Genomic DNA, 15,608 nt, shown 5'->3' on the forward strand with positions numbered 1-15,608 from the left:
TCCCCTGCCCATCAGGGGTGGGGTGCAGCTGCTAGCTGACTCCCAAGCTGCTGTGTCCCTCTGGGGAGCGACGCCGCAGGCGGCTGGGCCCACGTGCGTCCGTGTTTCCGTGGCTTCCCCAGCTCCAGACACGGCAGGGCTTCCTGAAACCACAGCCCAGGTCTCTGGAGTGTGCCAGGCCCAGCAGCAGAGGCAGACAGCCTCTTAGATGACTGTGGATGTGCACTCGGCTTCAAGCACTCACGCCTTTGGGATCACAAGATAACACGTGTTTTGATCAAACATGGTAACGTAGCGATAAGGGGAGAAACCCGTAGCCCATCAGAAGCTCACCTCGCAGGAGCGGCCTGCAGAAGTGTCTGGAAGCTTGCAATATGTGTGCGCACACACAAGCTTGACACATAGAAGGTTCTGGAAGAAGTCAGAGGGCTTTTCACAAACAAGGGCGTGTGAGTGTGACCTGGGTCTGGTTGGGTGAGGCTCCATCCAGGGGAAGAGGCGTTGAGAGACGCAGCAGGGTTTGCGGGGAGCAGCTGGTCAGGTGTGTTCCGGAGGGCAGCCAGTGACCTGCTTGAGGCCCTGCTGGCCAGGACGAAGGGGACACACAGGAGGGCTGACCGCAGAACAGAGGCATGGCTGGCTCTGTGGCCACGTGGGTGTGAGGGCCACCATCGGGTGGCGCAGTGAGACACAGTCAGAACAGGCGGGGTTGGGTGACAGGCGGACTGGGCAGGTCCAAGAGCAATCAGAGGCACCCTCCATCCCACTTCCAGCTGAGCCACCAGATTGTCACTGTCACCCAGGATGGCAAAGGCAGGACTGGAAGTTAGTTTGGGAAGAGGAGGATTTGGTGCTGGGATTTGCAATATGCGGTGCCCACAGGAGCCAGGGCTGGGCAGAGGGGAGGGAGCCGAGGTGGCTCCTCCTTCCTCTCATCAGCTCGTCCTGCACAGCACCTACCTCCAGGCTCGGCGTGCCCACAGCACTCCTCCACCTTACACTGTCCTGCCCATGGTGGACAAGGTGGCCAGGGTGGCCGCCAGCCTGTCCAGATGTGCACCTTAGGACTTCCGACTGCAGATGTAGAAGGACCCCCCGCTGCGATTCCCAGGTCCATGTGGCTGGGAGAGAGAATGCTCCTGGCCTGTAGCAACGTCCACTGCTGGAAAGTGTGCAGACAGAGACCCCGCCCGGGTCACCCCGCCGGGGTAGGCAGAAAGGTGCAGGGTAGCAGCCGAGGGGCAGGAAGGAAGGACACTGGGTGGCTGCCCCAGAGGCGTCCACTCTGGCAGGATTTCTGGGCTGTTTGTGACACCGCAGGCTTTGCCCAGCCTTTCTGTCCATCGTGCAAATGTGTGGCTCCCGGACTCAGGAAGGGCTTGGCCGAGCGGTTCTTCTGCTCCTCACTGCGTGGCACTGACCTGACAGCCGAACTGGTCTTCAGAGTCCAAGATGGCTTCACTCCCGTGCCCGGTGCCTTGGCAGGGACGCTGGGCTCTGTCCCTTCTCCCCGTGCACGTCGACCCAGGGCCTCTGTCTGTGATCCTTCCACCAGCGTCACTGGGCTCTGTACACAGCGGCCTGGGCTCCTGGAGGGCACGGGACAGCTGCCAATTCTCCCAGAGGCTAGCACAGAGCTGACATAGCGCTGCTTCGTTGGTGAAAGCAGTCACAGGCTAGCCCAAGCCAGAGGGGGAGAAACAGACCTGGCTTCTCAGCTGGGAGGCGCGGCCAAGACTTTGGGGCCGTTCTGTAGTGGTGGTTGTTCTTGTTTACTTTCGTCTAACTTGAAAGGCCGAGAGACAGAGACAGAGTGAGGGGGAGAGAGAGAGAGAATTTCTGTCTACTGGTTCATTCCCCAAGTGCCCACCTTATCCAGGGATGGGCCCGACCAAAACAGGAGCCAGAAGCCTGGAATTCAGCCTGCGTCTTCCACATGGGTGGCAGGGACCCACACACTTGAGCCGTCACCTGCTGCCTCCTAGGGTGTGCGTAGGCAGGAAGCTGAATTGGAAGCGGAGCTGGGACTGAAGCCCCACATGAGACGCGGGTGCCCGGGACAGCATCTTCACCTCCACACCAGGCACCTCCTCCTGTGGTTGTCCATTTGCACTTATCTATTGGAAACACAGAGAGATGGCAAGAGAGACGGAGACGAAGCAAGCTCCATCCGCTCCCAAATGCCTGCAGCGACGGCCTGGGACTGAGTCCAGGTCTCCGTGCGAGTGGCAGGAACCCCAGTGCCGGCCTCCGCGGGAGGTCTCCAGGACGCTGGCCCACTGCCCTGGTCCACCGGTGGTTCCCTGTGTCCCCTTCAAGGGAAGGCCCCGAGTGGGCCCCAGCTGCCACGTCACTGAGGGCGTGAAGACAGGTGTGGCCGTGTCCAAGTCCTCTCCCCTCTATACAGCCACAACGCACGAATTTCCTCTTAGAAATTGTTACCTAGGGTTGCTTGCCATGCCTTAAACTCTCGAGCCGAAAGGGATTGTTGTCAGAACTGTGTCGCATCATCATGGTCGGCGACATGGTACCCAGAGCCAGAGAGGCAGCAGGCTGAGCTGATGCCACGGCGACCCCAGCCAGGCTGGCCGCTCCGCACGCTTTATGCCTGTGAGGTGGCCGGCGCTTCGTTCAGCAGACAAGGATGGGTTCCCTAGGGAACGGCAGGCCCTGGGCACGGGGACAGAGATGCCCAGAGCCCCCCTGCAGCTCTCTCTCTGCCCGTCGCACAGCCCCTCCGGCGGCCACCAGGGTGATCCCGAGGCCTCCAGACCAAGCCGCAGGAGCCCGCCCTGGCTGCCCCTCCCGTGAGACGGAAGACGCCCCGACAGTCACGCACACCCCTTCCCGCGGGCCCCAGCGAGACCGTGCGCCAGAGACACCAGTGGGGCGCGCTCATGCTGGGAGGTCAACCCTGAGCTGATGCTACACTGGCCACGGCTCCAGACAGCAGTGTGCCGTCTAAACAGTCCAGGAGCCGAAGACAGCGGACACGCGGGTCCCGAGTCAGCCCAGAGGAGCATGTCCAATGTCCCTTTGAACAGCTGCCCAGGACGCAACCCAAAGGCCAGGGGGAGAGAGGGGCCTGGGAGGAAGAGGCCAGTGCCCCAGGCCTCAGCGCGCCCTGTCTCCTCCTGGGCTGCCACCCCCACTCAGCACCCCCCGGCACCCCGCTGCTCCCTAGTTGTCTGGCAGCTCAAGTACACAAGCAGGGTGCACAGGGCAGGGTGCAGAGAGCTGCATCCCCACCAGGGCAGATCCGGAAGGCGAGGGCGGGGTCCCCCGGGCCTCCAGCCGAGCACAGCCTGGCCCGGGCCTCCTCCTGCGACACTGTGCTGCTGCTTCTGCCACAGACAGGCCAGTTATAAACAGAGCTGCTTCCAGGAAGGGCCGAGAACACGTTGGCTCCGTGGGAGTGCAAGTGGGTGTGGGGCTGCCGGGGGCCCCGGGGATGCCTGGTGACTCACTGGCGGGCGCCTTCAGGGTGGGCTCAGCTGGCAACGAAAATGTAGCTTTGGCGCAGGACCTCTGGAAGTTCCCCCAAAGTACCCAAAGGAGATGTATTTGAAGTCCTATTTAAAAAAAAAATGTATTTATCTGAACGTCAGAGTTACAGAGAGAGAGATAGTCCACCCACTGGTTTAATCCCCAGATGGCCACAACAGCAGGAGCCGGGCCACACCAAAGCCACGAGCCTCATCCGGGTCTTTCATGTGGGTGCAGGGGTCCAAGCACTTGGGCCATCTTCTGCTGCTTTTCCCCAGCACATTAACAGGGAGCTGGATCAGAAGTGGAGCAGCCAGGACTCGAACCGGAACCTAAAAGGGATGCTTGGCATTGCAGGCAGTAGCTTTACCCGTTGTGCCACAGTGCCAGCCCCTGAATTAGAAGTCTTGATCTGTCTTGGGCATTCAGGATTTTCTAATTCTCCGTGCTTTGTATACAATGTATCTGTACATTAATGTAAAAATCGGAAGTTCACAGAGAGGTACTTGAAGTGTGCCAAGATATTGGAGTTCTCACACACACTGATGGTGTGAGATGATGGCTGTGTTAATTGGCTGGACTGTAGTAATCATTTCACAGTGCATACGTGAATCAAACATCACGTTGTGCACCTGCAGGGTGGGGACCGTTTTTCTGCCAGGATCACTTGGAGTTTGTAGCATCATTCGTGGGCCGCACAGAATCAGCAGCCTGCAAAGCCTGCCGTGGCTTCCTGAATCTCGTGTCCGTCTGCGCCTGCCTTGGCGGGGCCAGCCCAGGTGCTTTCGCAGGCCTTGTACAGCCTGAGGCCGGACGTGGGACGCTCCCCACTCTGCGCCCAGTGTGTGCAGTTCGTGATTGTCAGTCCTCCCCCAATAAGCGGGGGGCGTGGAAGAAAGCCCGTCGTGTTCCTGGTTGCGCGCCTACTCCTGGTAGGGTTTTCTTCCTGCCGTGACCCGTGTCTCCTTTATGCGCCTCCCCTCAGGACCTGGGCTCTCGGGTTATCAGGGTGCTGTCTCGATGGAGACGCTGGTGAACCACCTGCCCTAGCGTAGGCTGAGTGTCCCAGGCCATCTGCGTGTGCTGTGATCTGAAGACTGGGGGGGGGGGGGCCAGACTCCTGCTCAGACATCACTGATGGGCGCGCCTCGCTCCTGTGTGTAGAGGTGTGCTGGCAGCCCGAGTGTAGGGTAGGCCAGGGCCTGTGTGTAGGGGTGTGCTGGCAGCCCGAGTGTAGGGTAGGCCAGGTCCTGTGTGTAGAGGTGTGCTGGCAGCCCGAGTGTAGGGTAGGCCAGGGCCTGTGTGTAGAGGTGTGCTGGCAGCCCGAGTGTAGGGTAGGCCAGGTCCTGTGTGTAGGGGTGTGCTGGCAGCCCGAGTGTAGGGTAGGCCAGGTCCTGTGTGTAGGGGTGTGCTGGCAGCCCGAGTGTAGGGTAGGCCAGGTCCTGTGTGTAGAGGTGTGCTGGCAGCCCGAGTGTAGGGTAGGCCAGGGCCTGTGTGTAGGGGTGTGCTGGCAGCCCGAGTGTAGGGTAGGCCAGGTCCTGTGTGTAGGGGTGTGCTGGCAGCCCGAGTGTAGGGTAGGCCAGGTCCTGTGTGTAGGGGTGTGCTGGCAGCCCGAGTGTAGGGTAGGCCAGGGCCTGGCACGCATGCAAAAGGTAGGAGTGGGAGTGCGTCAGCCGTGGGAGAAGGGGTGGGGGCAAAGGTCCCAGGGTCTCCTAGGGCCTGTGTATTAAGAGTACTGATGGCGTTGGTGCTGTGGCGTAGTGGGAAAAGCCACGGCCCTGGAGGCTGGCATCCCATAGGGGCACCGGTTCAAGTCCCGGCTGTTCCACTTCCTATCCAGCTCCCTGCTGACGCACCTGGGAAAGCAGTGATGGTTTTCTGCACCCTCATGGGAGGCCCGGAGGACACTCTTGGCTCCCAGCTTTGCCCAGGCCCAGCCCTGGCAGAGTGTGCCAGCAGATGGAAGCTCGCTCTCTCCCTCTCTCCACGTAGCTCTGTCTTTCAAGTAAATACAATAAACCTTAGAATAAAAGAGCACTGACAGCATGTGTCTGCTGCACCCCGGTGGTTATCTTCAGTTTAATGTCGCTCAAGGGGATGACAAGACCTTGCTAAGCTTGGGTTTGCAATGCTCTCTTCTTTTTTTTTTTTTTTTTTGACAGGCAGAGTGGACAGCGAGAGAGAGAGACAGAAAGGTCTTCCTTTTGCCGTTGGTTCACCCTCCAATGGCCGCCGTGGCTGGCGCACTGCACTGATCCGAAGCCAGGAGCCAGGTGCTTCTCCTGGTCTCCCATGGGGTGCAGGGCCCAAGGACTTGGGCCATCCTCCACTGCACTCCCGGGCCACAGCAGAGAGCTGGCCTGGAAGAGGGGCAACCGGGACAGAATCCGGCACCCTGACCGGGATTAGAACCTGGTGTGCCGGTGCCGCAAGGCGGAGGATTAGCCTAGTGAGCCGCGGCGCCGACCCCTTTTTTTTTTTTTTTTTTAAAGGATTGTTATTTCTCCACTCTTGGTGCCATTGCTACGTGTACCCTAGGTTACAGGAGACAGGAATTCTAGGCTCATAGTAAATCCCTGATTCTCACCCCCACACCTGATTGACAGCCGTACACAACTCCTTCAAGCCTTGCCTGTTTCCCATGGGTAGGATTGAGATTAATCCTGTAGCTTGAAATATCGTAGATGTTTGAAGATGCACAGAATTGCATGTGTTTTGTGGAATTTGGAGACCTCACAATCACTTAAAAATATTGTTAAACTATATTGGACTTTTTTCTTTCAAATTTAAAACAATTTTGAAAATTTTCCAGAAATTCCGCAAAACAAATCTTTGAAACAGATAACACTGGGCCAGGACCCCGCCTTGTTCTCTGTCAGAGCCCTGGATCCATGGTTTTGGGTCCACAGACAAGGCTGCCATCAGGATTCGGGGCAGAGGCAAAGACCCTGGGGTCAGGAGACAGAAAACGGCCTTCGCTGTGATCCAAGGGCAGCTGGGGGGGGGGGGGGGCAGAAATCCGACCCCAGGCCCCTAGGCCGTGCCTCCTCCGTGAGCAGGCCGGGATGGCGCCAGGAGGACCTGCCGTGGCCGCGGTTGGGGGATCCCTGCTGTCTGTGTGTGGACTCCATCTAACGCCCTAACCACGCTCTCCGCAAAAGCACAAAGGTGACGTTCTCCTTCTCTGAAGTAGCCTTGCTTTGCTGTTTTAAGAACCAGTGTTAGCGTGACAGGGCCACTGCCAGACCACACGGCCCTTCCGTGGCCCTTCCTCAAGACACTGACATCGTCTGTTGGAAAATTCAGAGAAAGCTACGGACTGTGTTAGCGCCAGACTCTCTGCTGCCATCTCCTGGAAAGTTGGATAAGTGCATACGGCTCTGATCGCAGAGGTGGTGGCAGCCCCCACCCCTGCACCTCCAGGGGACCCAGCTCTCTAACCAGGGAGTGCATTATGGTTTTTGTTTTTCTAAGGATTTATTTATTTGAAAGGCAGAGTCACAGAGAGAGAGAGGCAGAAAAAGAGAGACATCTTCCATCCTCTGGTTCACTCTCCAGATGGCTGCAACGGCCAGAGCTGCGCCAGTCCAAAGCCAGGAGCCAGGAGCTTCTGGGTCTCCCAAGTGGGTGCAGGGGCCCAAGGACCTGGGCCATCTTCCACTGCTTTCCTAGGCCACAGCAGAGAGCTGGATAAGAAGTGGAGCAGCCAGGACTCGAACCGGCGCCCATATGGGATGCCAACACCGCAGGCGGTGGCTTCACTCACTATGCCACAGCGCTGGCCTTGCATTATGTTTTAAGAAAGGGTCTTTGGGCTCCAAAGAAGAAAGACATAACTCATGCTGGGGCACGGGGTAAGGAGGCGAGTGCTCTTTAGGCCTGAGGCTAACATCACTCTGAGAAAAAAGCTCGCTTCCGGAAGCCTGCAGGAGACAGCGGTGCCTCTGTGCTGCTGGTGAGGGGTGGCAGCCGTGAAAACCGCAGATGAGCGTGCGTTCAGAGGCTCTGAACCCCTCCCACACACTCGGTGTCAAGTCCTCCACTGGGACAGCCGTGAGAGAGCCAGCCAGCTCTTGTCCATCTGTGGACAAGTGAGATGAGTGACCAGGCCCCTGCATCCCTTTCTGTCCGGAACCCTGCCCACTGCCCCCTGACTCATTCAGTAACCTCGCAAACAGACAAGAAATCAAGGATGTGCCCATGAGCCCGTGCGTGTGACCGGCAGCTCCGGAGCACCAGCCGTCTGTGCAGCTCGCTGTCCGTGGGCTGGCTGAGTTCCGCAGGCTGGTTCTTGCGTCTCAGCTGGGCCTGTGTGTGCACCTGCAGGCGGTCAGGGATTGGCTGGTCTGGCCTGTTTGAAAGCAGGCAGAGAGTGAGGTCCTCTGAAAGTAGCCAGAACCCACGGGGCCTCCGCGTGGGGTGGACACGGCTTCCCCTTCCTCACATCCAATCTTCAGAGGGAGTCTTGGCAGAGCTTCCGGGCGGGGGAAAGAGACTCCGCCCCGTGATGGGGGCAGATGCACAAGTCCCTAGGCAGAGGGCCCAGCCGCAGGGGGTGGCAGGTTTCTCCCTGGTACCAGCCACAGGGGGGAGACACAGGAGTCCCAGGACAAGTGTGGATGACGGGAGGGCAGCAGGACGGAGGCCCCTTCTTGGTGAGTCCACGCGCCTGGCTGTGCTGCACAGACAGCGGGAACTCCGGAGTGGAGAGAGCCGGGCAGCAGTGAGCTCGTCTGCCCGTAGAGGCACATCATGTGAGAACGGATTTATCAGCTGCTCCGCAGGTGGCTGGTGCCTCCCAGGATGTGAAAGCCATTGGGTCAGGACGTAGCAGGCCCTGGGTTTCTTATCCATGGGAGTCTCGGCTGTTCTGTCCGTGACAAAGCTGCGGCCAGGGCTGGGACGGCCGTAGAGGGCCCACGGGAGCGTGTGGTCCGGCCCTGCCAAGGCTACGGCAGGCGGGACTCGCAATCCAGTCATCTGCAGCAGGTGGTGTGTAAGTTGGTCGTTGAGTGACGTTGTCCATGTCCAAACGGCCCCGGGGGAAGAGGCTCCCCAGCCCTGCTCTGGACGCAGGACAGAGGACGATGTTTCCCCAGGTTTGACCGCGAGACTTCCTGCACTCCCAGACACCTTTGCGTGCTGCCCACCCAGCTCGGGAAACGCCTCGCCTGGTGCGTCCTGTAAGGAATTAGCAGCTTACTGAGATAGCCCGCAGGGAGTCCGGGCATTTGAAAAGTGGTCCAGTGCAGCGCTGTTGTGGCTCGTGTGTTTTCTAGACAGTTCTCTGAGGCTGCCCAGCTCACACTGGTCATGCCTTCCCTGCCCAGGCCAGACCACCCTGGACTCCACACGGCCAGTGATTCCACAGCTTTGCTAACCCGGCCTCTCCTCTCTGCCTTCCAGGTGGGCTTCTTCCGCCGAAGATACAAAGAGATCATCGAGGCCGAGAAGAACCGGAAAGAAAACGAAGGCAGCTGGGACTGGGTACAGAAAAACCAGTGACCCGCCGCACCGGTCAAGGGCCCACTCGCCAGCCTGCCGCCCTCGATCTTTGTATCTTCCATATTTGGAAGAAAAAAAAAATGTTCTCCAGATTTTTCGGAGGCCCCACTGATGCTGTCCCGTCCTCATTCTGCGGAGCCCAGGTGCTGGCCTGAGGCGGCCACGGCAGCCAGGCCGCTTGACCGGAGCCACCACCCTGCCTTTGCAAGATGAACTTGAACTGTGGAGAGCGAGTTACGCGCCTGGATGCAGCGTGCGCGGTCAACCCTCAGGGGAGAACTATTGCCTAAAAGTATTTTTATAAATCGAAGCCTTTTATATGGATTATGTCTATATTTGTACCGATGTTTTATTATTTCTATTAAATAGCTATATAATTCACTCAAGCACGGATCTCGGGCCGGAAGTCTTGGCAAACACGGAGGATGATCTGTCTGTGCTATGGGACTTGCTGTTAGAGGACTTGCCGACGGCACAAGCCAAGGAAGCCTGGAGTCCTGGACCCACCGCGCGGTGGTGCTGCGTGCCCGGCGGGGCGGTGCAGAACCCTGGGACTTTGCACGTCCGCAGCCTGCGGTCACGTTCAGAGCCAGGCGCCGCGGAGCCCCAAGTGTCTTCCCCTGTGCACCTCTCCTTGGAAGACTCCCAGCAGGAATTTGGACAGGAAATGTGGCTCCCAGCAGCACGTCTGCTCTGCATCGCATCTCCTCCTCCTCCTCCTCCTCCAACTTGATGGATTTTTGGAACAACCCACAAGGGTCATCTGGTCAACCTCAGAATGGCACCTGACCCAGGACACCTTCCATCAGGACTCCTATGTCACAAGGACTCAGCGTGCTCTGAGCGGACTTGCGTCTGCCTGCAGCAGGACGTGGTCGGCGGTCATTTTCACTCAGAGATCTCTGTCCCCCCCCCCCCCCCCGCCAGGCTTGCTGTCCCGGAGCAGGGTCATTGCAGACCCCTCCCCAGTGACGAATGTTCAACTCGTCTTTTTTTTTTTTTTTTTTTTTTTCGGTCTTGGGTAGGGATCCCAGAAGCAGACCCTGAAACAAGGATTTGTGTGCAAGTAACTTATTCAGGAAGTGTTCTCAGGGGTGCCAGGTCAGGGGTGGGGGGTGGGGGGGCAGGACAGGGAAGGAGAGAGCGCGGGCAGAGGTGCCCTTACAGGGAGGGCCCACAGGGGCGGCTTCTGCTCCATCAGGGCTGCTCTGGGAGTGGGGGTGGGGGTGGGGGGACGTGGGCCCCACGCCTGTCCCAGCCGGAAGCAGGGCCCCCAGGGCTGTGTTCCTGCACCCAAGGGAGGTGTGGGTCTTCTGCTCACAGCCCCTGCTTGGCAAAATGGCTCCAGTGAAGTGGGGGGCAGGGCCCTAAGGGAAAGCCACAGGTGGTGCCTCTACCTGGGGACGCAGAGAGACCCGGCCCAGCACTGACTGCCCCCCCCCACACGTGTGGAGCTGAGCTGCAGCCGCCAGTGCTGTCTGTGCCACACCCGGTTCTGAGTGCAGCGTGGTTGTCTGGCAGGCAGGGAGGCGGTGGGTAGCTGGCGTGCTCAGCCCGACGGAGGCCCCGGGCACACACTCAGGAGCTGTTGGTGGACATGGCCAGCATTCCCGCTGCTAGAACCCTCACTAAGAAAACGCGGGGCTGACAGCGAGTCCCAGTGGCTGATCAAGCCCCGGCCCCGTACTGATGGCCTCGAGTGGGAGCGAAACGGTGTAGCACGCAAGGATCTTAGAGGCCTCGCTTGCTGGGAGCTGACACGTCAGGGGTCTGCGCATCGCTGGGAGGACACACATTCAGCATCGGGCAGACGGGTGCTCTCTGCACCTGCTCGGCTGACTTGCAGACACAGCTGAAGTCTGGGCAAAGATGGCGAGAGTCCTGAGCAGGCGGAGGTGTGGGGCGTGTGTGTGTCCTTGGCTTCTTGCTGCCCTGCCGCCGCCCAGCTGCGGGCAGGCATTGAGTGTGCCCTGCTCCCCGTCCTGGTGAGCTGGGGGAGAGACAGCACAAAGCTGTGGACTCAGCTGACCCTCGCACTCGGGGGCTGCTGCTCACGGCGGGGCTCAGAGGTAGCGCCAGGGCCGTGCTGCGCCACGAACGAGCGCTCATTTGTGGGTTTGGTCAAAGCAAGAAGCAAAGCAGTCGTGGGTGGGTTTTGGTTTAACAGCCGTGCAAGGCCCCCGCTGTGTGCCGGGCATCGCGCCAGGTCAGGAGCTTCCCCGGGAAGACCCCAAGGGCTCTGTGCCCCGAGGTGGCCAGCCCTTCCGCTTTGGCGTGTGGAGTGGGCATTTGGGACCCCACTCACTGCTCCCCCTTGATGGATGGCGTCTGGCAAACTGTTTCCCTTTCGTAAATCACTTGGGATTCTTGGGTGTTGGGCCTGGGGCAGCTGCACCCACAGCTCTGGCCGCGCGCCTGTGGAACCTCTGACCAGCGTCCTCCAGGGTGCGGGCACCTTGCTACAGCGTCGAAGGGTGAGCCCAGGCCCTCGGTGCTGCTGCTGGAGACCAGAGCCCCACTTTAGGACCGGAGGCCTGCCGTGGGCACCTCACAGAGCAAGACCCCACTTGCTACTGCTTGATTCCAAAGGGTGGAACCACACACGTTGTGACCTACCCGGGAGGTCCCTCGGAGTCTTAAGGTAGTGGTCACAGGAATGGCCCTGCGTCACGAGGAGTGGATGCTGGCAGCCAGCCCAGGCGTCTGTGTGGGGAAGGCTGGTGCCGCCTCTCGTCCGATCCTGCTGAGCAGCACGCGGGGTGAGAGCTGACACAGGCCGAGCTGTGGTTAGAGCTCTCGCTGCGGGCAGTTCGCCGGCCCCACCCCCGGCAGGAGGCCCTCGGGGAAGCAGACCGGGTGGGGCCGTGCGTCTGTCCGCCTCTCCAGGATATTCCTGTGAGTCTCACCGCGTGTTCCCGCTCTGCAGGCTCACTGTAGGGTCCTGTCACGTCTCTCTCCGGTCTGCTTCAGCTGTCAGCCGCGTGTTCACTGTGCACCCCGCCGTCGGCAGGTGCAGAGCCTCGGGAGGTGGCCGAGGGTCTTAGCAGCAGCCGAGCCGCACAGTGGCCCCTTTGCAGAAATGGTTCCCTGTGCTCAGCGCCTGTAGGCCGTGAGAGTCTGTGGGGCCTGGGCCTGTCCCAGAGACAGGGCTGTGAAGTTCAGGAGCGCGGGGGTGTCTGCAGGCACCAACGGGCCCACAAGGCTTCCCCGGGCCATCTTCCAGGAGACATCTGTGGGCATCGCCGGGACTCAGAGGTCTGGCAGACGTTGTAAGCCATCCAGCAGTTCACCTGCACCAAACTGGGTAAAGTCAACGGCAAGAAGGTGAGACAGAGGCCATGAGCGGTCCTGGGACACGTGGGCCTCCTGGGAGAGCGGGGACAGATCCCGCACCTGGCCTCCGTGCCGTGCTACTGCGGGCTCCTGCGGGAGACATCCGTGAGAGGCGATTCTTGGCTTATTTGGGGGCGTAAGGCCGATGGCCAGTGAACACAAGTATGCTGGGTCCCCCATGCCACGTACACCTTGGTGCCCCACAGGCCCCGGTCAGACTCCCAGAATGCCGAGGGTGTGTGCCAGGGCTGTGGCTGCTGTGTTGCGCTGTAGGGCAGTGACGTCCACAGTGGAGCGTGCTTTGGAAGCCCAGACTGGCTGGGGGGAGGGTACGGAGCCAGGAGGCCAGCCAGGCACCCAATCAGGCCGGGGGGGCGGGGCGGGGCGCGTTCCCAACGTGTGCAGCGCTGGTCGGCGTGGCGATCGCGGGTTCAGGCTCTGTTCAGGGCCGTCTTGTTTTGCTGTGTTTTGGTTTTCGTGATGTGCGCGGTGTGAGAGCGGAGGGTTGCATGGCAGGTCCCCACTCTGCGTGCGCTTCGGCACCCCGTTTCTGTTGAGGAGTTGGGTGGCACGGGGGGCGCTCCTCATAAGGGCTCGTGTATTAAAGTCTATGCAGTCACTTGTACTTCACCTGCACTGTGTGGGAATGCCAGGTTTACCAAAATACATGTTTGGAATAAAAAAAAATGGCTGCAGATGACTCGGGAGTCTGATTTCTGGGGTCTGTGCCGCAGCTCCTCATTGCTGGGAAATGCCTTCCAGTGTGCCCAGCACGCACTCGACAGGGCTTGGATTCCGAATCTCCGTCCCTCTGTCCCTCCGTCCCTCCGTCCCTCCGTCTAGTTACGTCCTCGTTTTTACCGAGCATTGGAGGTTCTAATCCTCAAGACGAGTCGGACAGAGGTCTGCCTCAAGAGTAAGGCTGTGGTTATACCAATCAAGTCCACTGCTTCCTGCCTACTGTGGCGTTCACTACTGCTTTCACGTTTACTAAAGTCTCTTCTGCCTTTAGGTTAAAATTCACCCACCGCACCTTCCGGAGGAAGAGAGAAAAGATACTCACCAAGGGGCTAGGGAGGAGCCTGGAGGGGGAGCAGGGGGAGCGACTGCATGGGGCACCTGCATCTCCTCTCTGAGCCCGGGTCCGTCCACACCTGCATCTCGTATCTGAGCCCGGGTCCGTCCACACCTGCACCTCCTCTCTGAGCCCGGGTCCGTCCACACCTGCACCTCCTCTCTGAGCCCAGGTCTGTCCACACCTGCACCTCCTCTCTGAGCCCGGGTCTGTCCACACCTGCGTCTCCTCTCTGAGGCTCAGGTCCGTCCACACCTGCGTCTCGTGTCTGAGCCCAGGTCCGTCCACACCTGCGTCTCCTGAGGCTCAGGTCCGTCCACACCTGCGTCTCTTATCTGAGGCTCAGGTCCGTCCACACCTGCGTCTCCTGAGGCTCAGGTCCGTCCACACCTGCGTCTCCTGAGGCTCAGGTCCGTCCACACCTGCGTCTCCCGAGGCCCAGGTCTGTCCACACCTGCGTCTCCCGAGGCACAGGTCAGTCCCACACCTGCGTCTCCCGAGGCACAGGTCAGTCCCACACCTGCGTCTCCCGAGGCTCAGGTCAGTCCCACACCTGCGTCTCCTGAGGCTCAGGTCCGTCCACACCTGCGTCTCCCGGGGCTCAGGTCCGTCCACACCTGCGTCTCCCGAGGCTCAGGTCAGTCCCACACCTGCGTCTCCTGAGGCTCAGGTCCGTCCACACCTGCGTCTCCTGAGGCTCAGGTCAGTCCCACACCTGCGTCTCCTGAGGCTCAGGTCAGTCCCACACCTGCGTCTCCTCTCCGAGCCCGGGTCTGTCCACACCTGCATCTCCTCTCTGAGCCCAGGTCCGTCCACACCTGCGTCTCCTGAGGCCCAGGTCCGTCCACACCTGCGTCTCCTGAGGCTCAGGTCCGTCCACACCTGCGTCTCCTGGGGCTCAGGTCCGTCCACACCTGCTTGTGGTGCAGCTCTCCTCTGATGCACATCTGGAGGTTGCTCATGAAAGCTCAGGTGTTTGGGTCCCTGCCCTCCCACGTGGGGGACCTGGGCGGTGGCCCTGGCTCCTTGCTGTGGTGCAGGTGCCGGCCCTGGCCGTTGCAGGTGTGTGGGGAGTGGACCAGCAGATGGGCGTGAGCTCTCCGTCTTCCTGCTCCCAGATAAACTCCGTGCATTGTCTTTAAATGGTTTTCATTGGGTTGGTCAGTGTTTTTGCTTCACTTTGTTCTGGCTTGTCTGAATTTCAGTCTTGTGAGTTTATAGTTCCTTTATGATAACGAAACATGCGTGAATTTTTTTAAGATTTATTTATTTGAGAGGTAGAGTTACAGAGAGGGAGAGAGAGGAGAGAGAGAGAGAGAGAGGTAGAGAGAGAGAGAGAGAGGTCTTCCATCTGCTGATTTACTCCCCAAATGGCTGCAACGGCCAGAGCTGCACTGATCAGGAGCCAGGAGCTTCTTCCAGGTCTCCCACGAGGGTGCAGGGGCCCAAGGACTTGGACCATCTTCTACTGCTTTCCCAGGCCACAGCAGAGAGCTGGATCGGAAGTGGAGCAGCCAGGACTCGAACAGGCGCCCCTATGGGATGCTGGTTCCGCAGACGAATGCTTAGCCTGCTACGCCCCAGTGCTGGCCCACTGATGCCCGGCGTCCGGCATCCCCCTCGGTGCGGCGTGGGAGTGGGGCGGAGCGGTTTTACTTCTGCTTTACCCTCAGGCTGCCATTAGCCTTTTGATGACATCCCAGCTCCTGGAGAGGAGCCGTGCCCTGCAGATCCCCTCCTGGAGCGGCTGCGGGCCTGGGTCTCCATCCCCCTGCCCTGTGGTGCTGGGACAGCGATGCCCAGTGGGTCTGGGTCTCCATCCCCGTGCCCTGTGGTGCTGGGACAGCGATGCCCAGTGGGCCTGGGTCTCCATCCCCGTGCCCTGTGGTGCTGGGACAGCGATGCACAGCGGGCAGAGCCTCCATCCCCCTGCCCTGTGGTGCTGGGACAGCGATGCCCAGCGGGCAGAGCCTCCATCCCCCTGCCCTGTGGTGCTGGGACAGTGATGCCCAGCGGGCAGAGCCTCCATCCCCCTGCCCTATGATGCTGGGACAACGATGCCCGAGTTTGCCCAGTGGGCCTGGGTCTCCATCCCCGTGCCCTGTGGTGCTGGGACAGCGATGCCCAGTGGGCCTGGGTCTCCATCCCCGTGCCCTGTGGTGCTGGGACAGCGATGCCCAGTGGGCCTGGGTCTCCATCCCCGTGCCCT

General features: G+C 60.2%; 1 protein-coding gene across 2 annotated transcripts in view; it reads left to right on the forward strand.

Annotated features, from left to right (window-relative positions):
• The window catches only part of ITGA9 (integrin subunit alpha 9), a 302,474-nt gene extending 292,413 nt beyond the window's left edge, over positions 1-10,061 (forward strand). For both annotated transcript variants that reach the window (XM_070073006.2, XM_089331343.1), the window contains one exon: positions 8,893-10,061. In XM_070073006.2, coding sequence (XP_069929107.2) covers positions 8,893-8,991 — 99 coding nt within the window. In that variant the 3' untranslated portion in view covers positions 8,992-10,061. The remainder of the gene's footprint in view (positions 1-8,892) is intronic.
• Positions 10,062-15,608: the final 5,547 nt, after the last annotated feature.

The sequence above is a fragment of the Oryctolagus cuniculus genome, chromosome 4, assembly GCF_051225735.1.
Source record: "Oryctolagus cuniculus isolate XC-2025 breed Fujian yellow rabbit chromosome 4, ASM5122573v1, whole genome shotgun sequence".
In the NCBI taxonomy this organism is placed as follows: Eukaryota; Metazoa; Chordata; class Mammalia; order Lagomorpha; family Leporidae; genus Oryctolagus; species Oryctolagus cuniculus.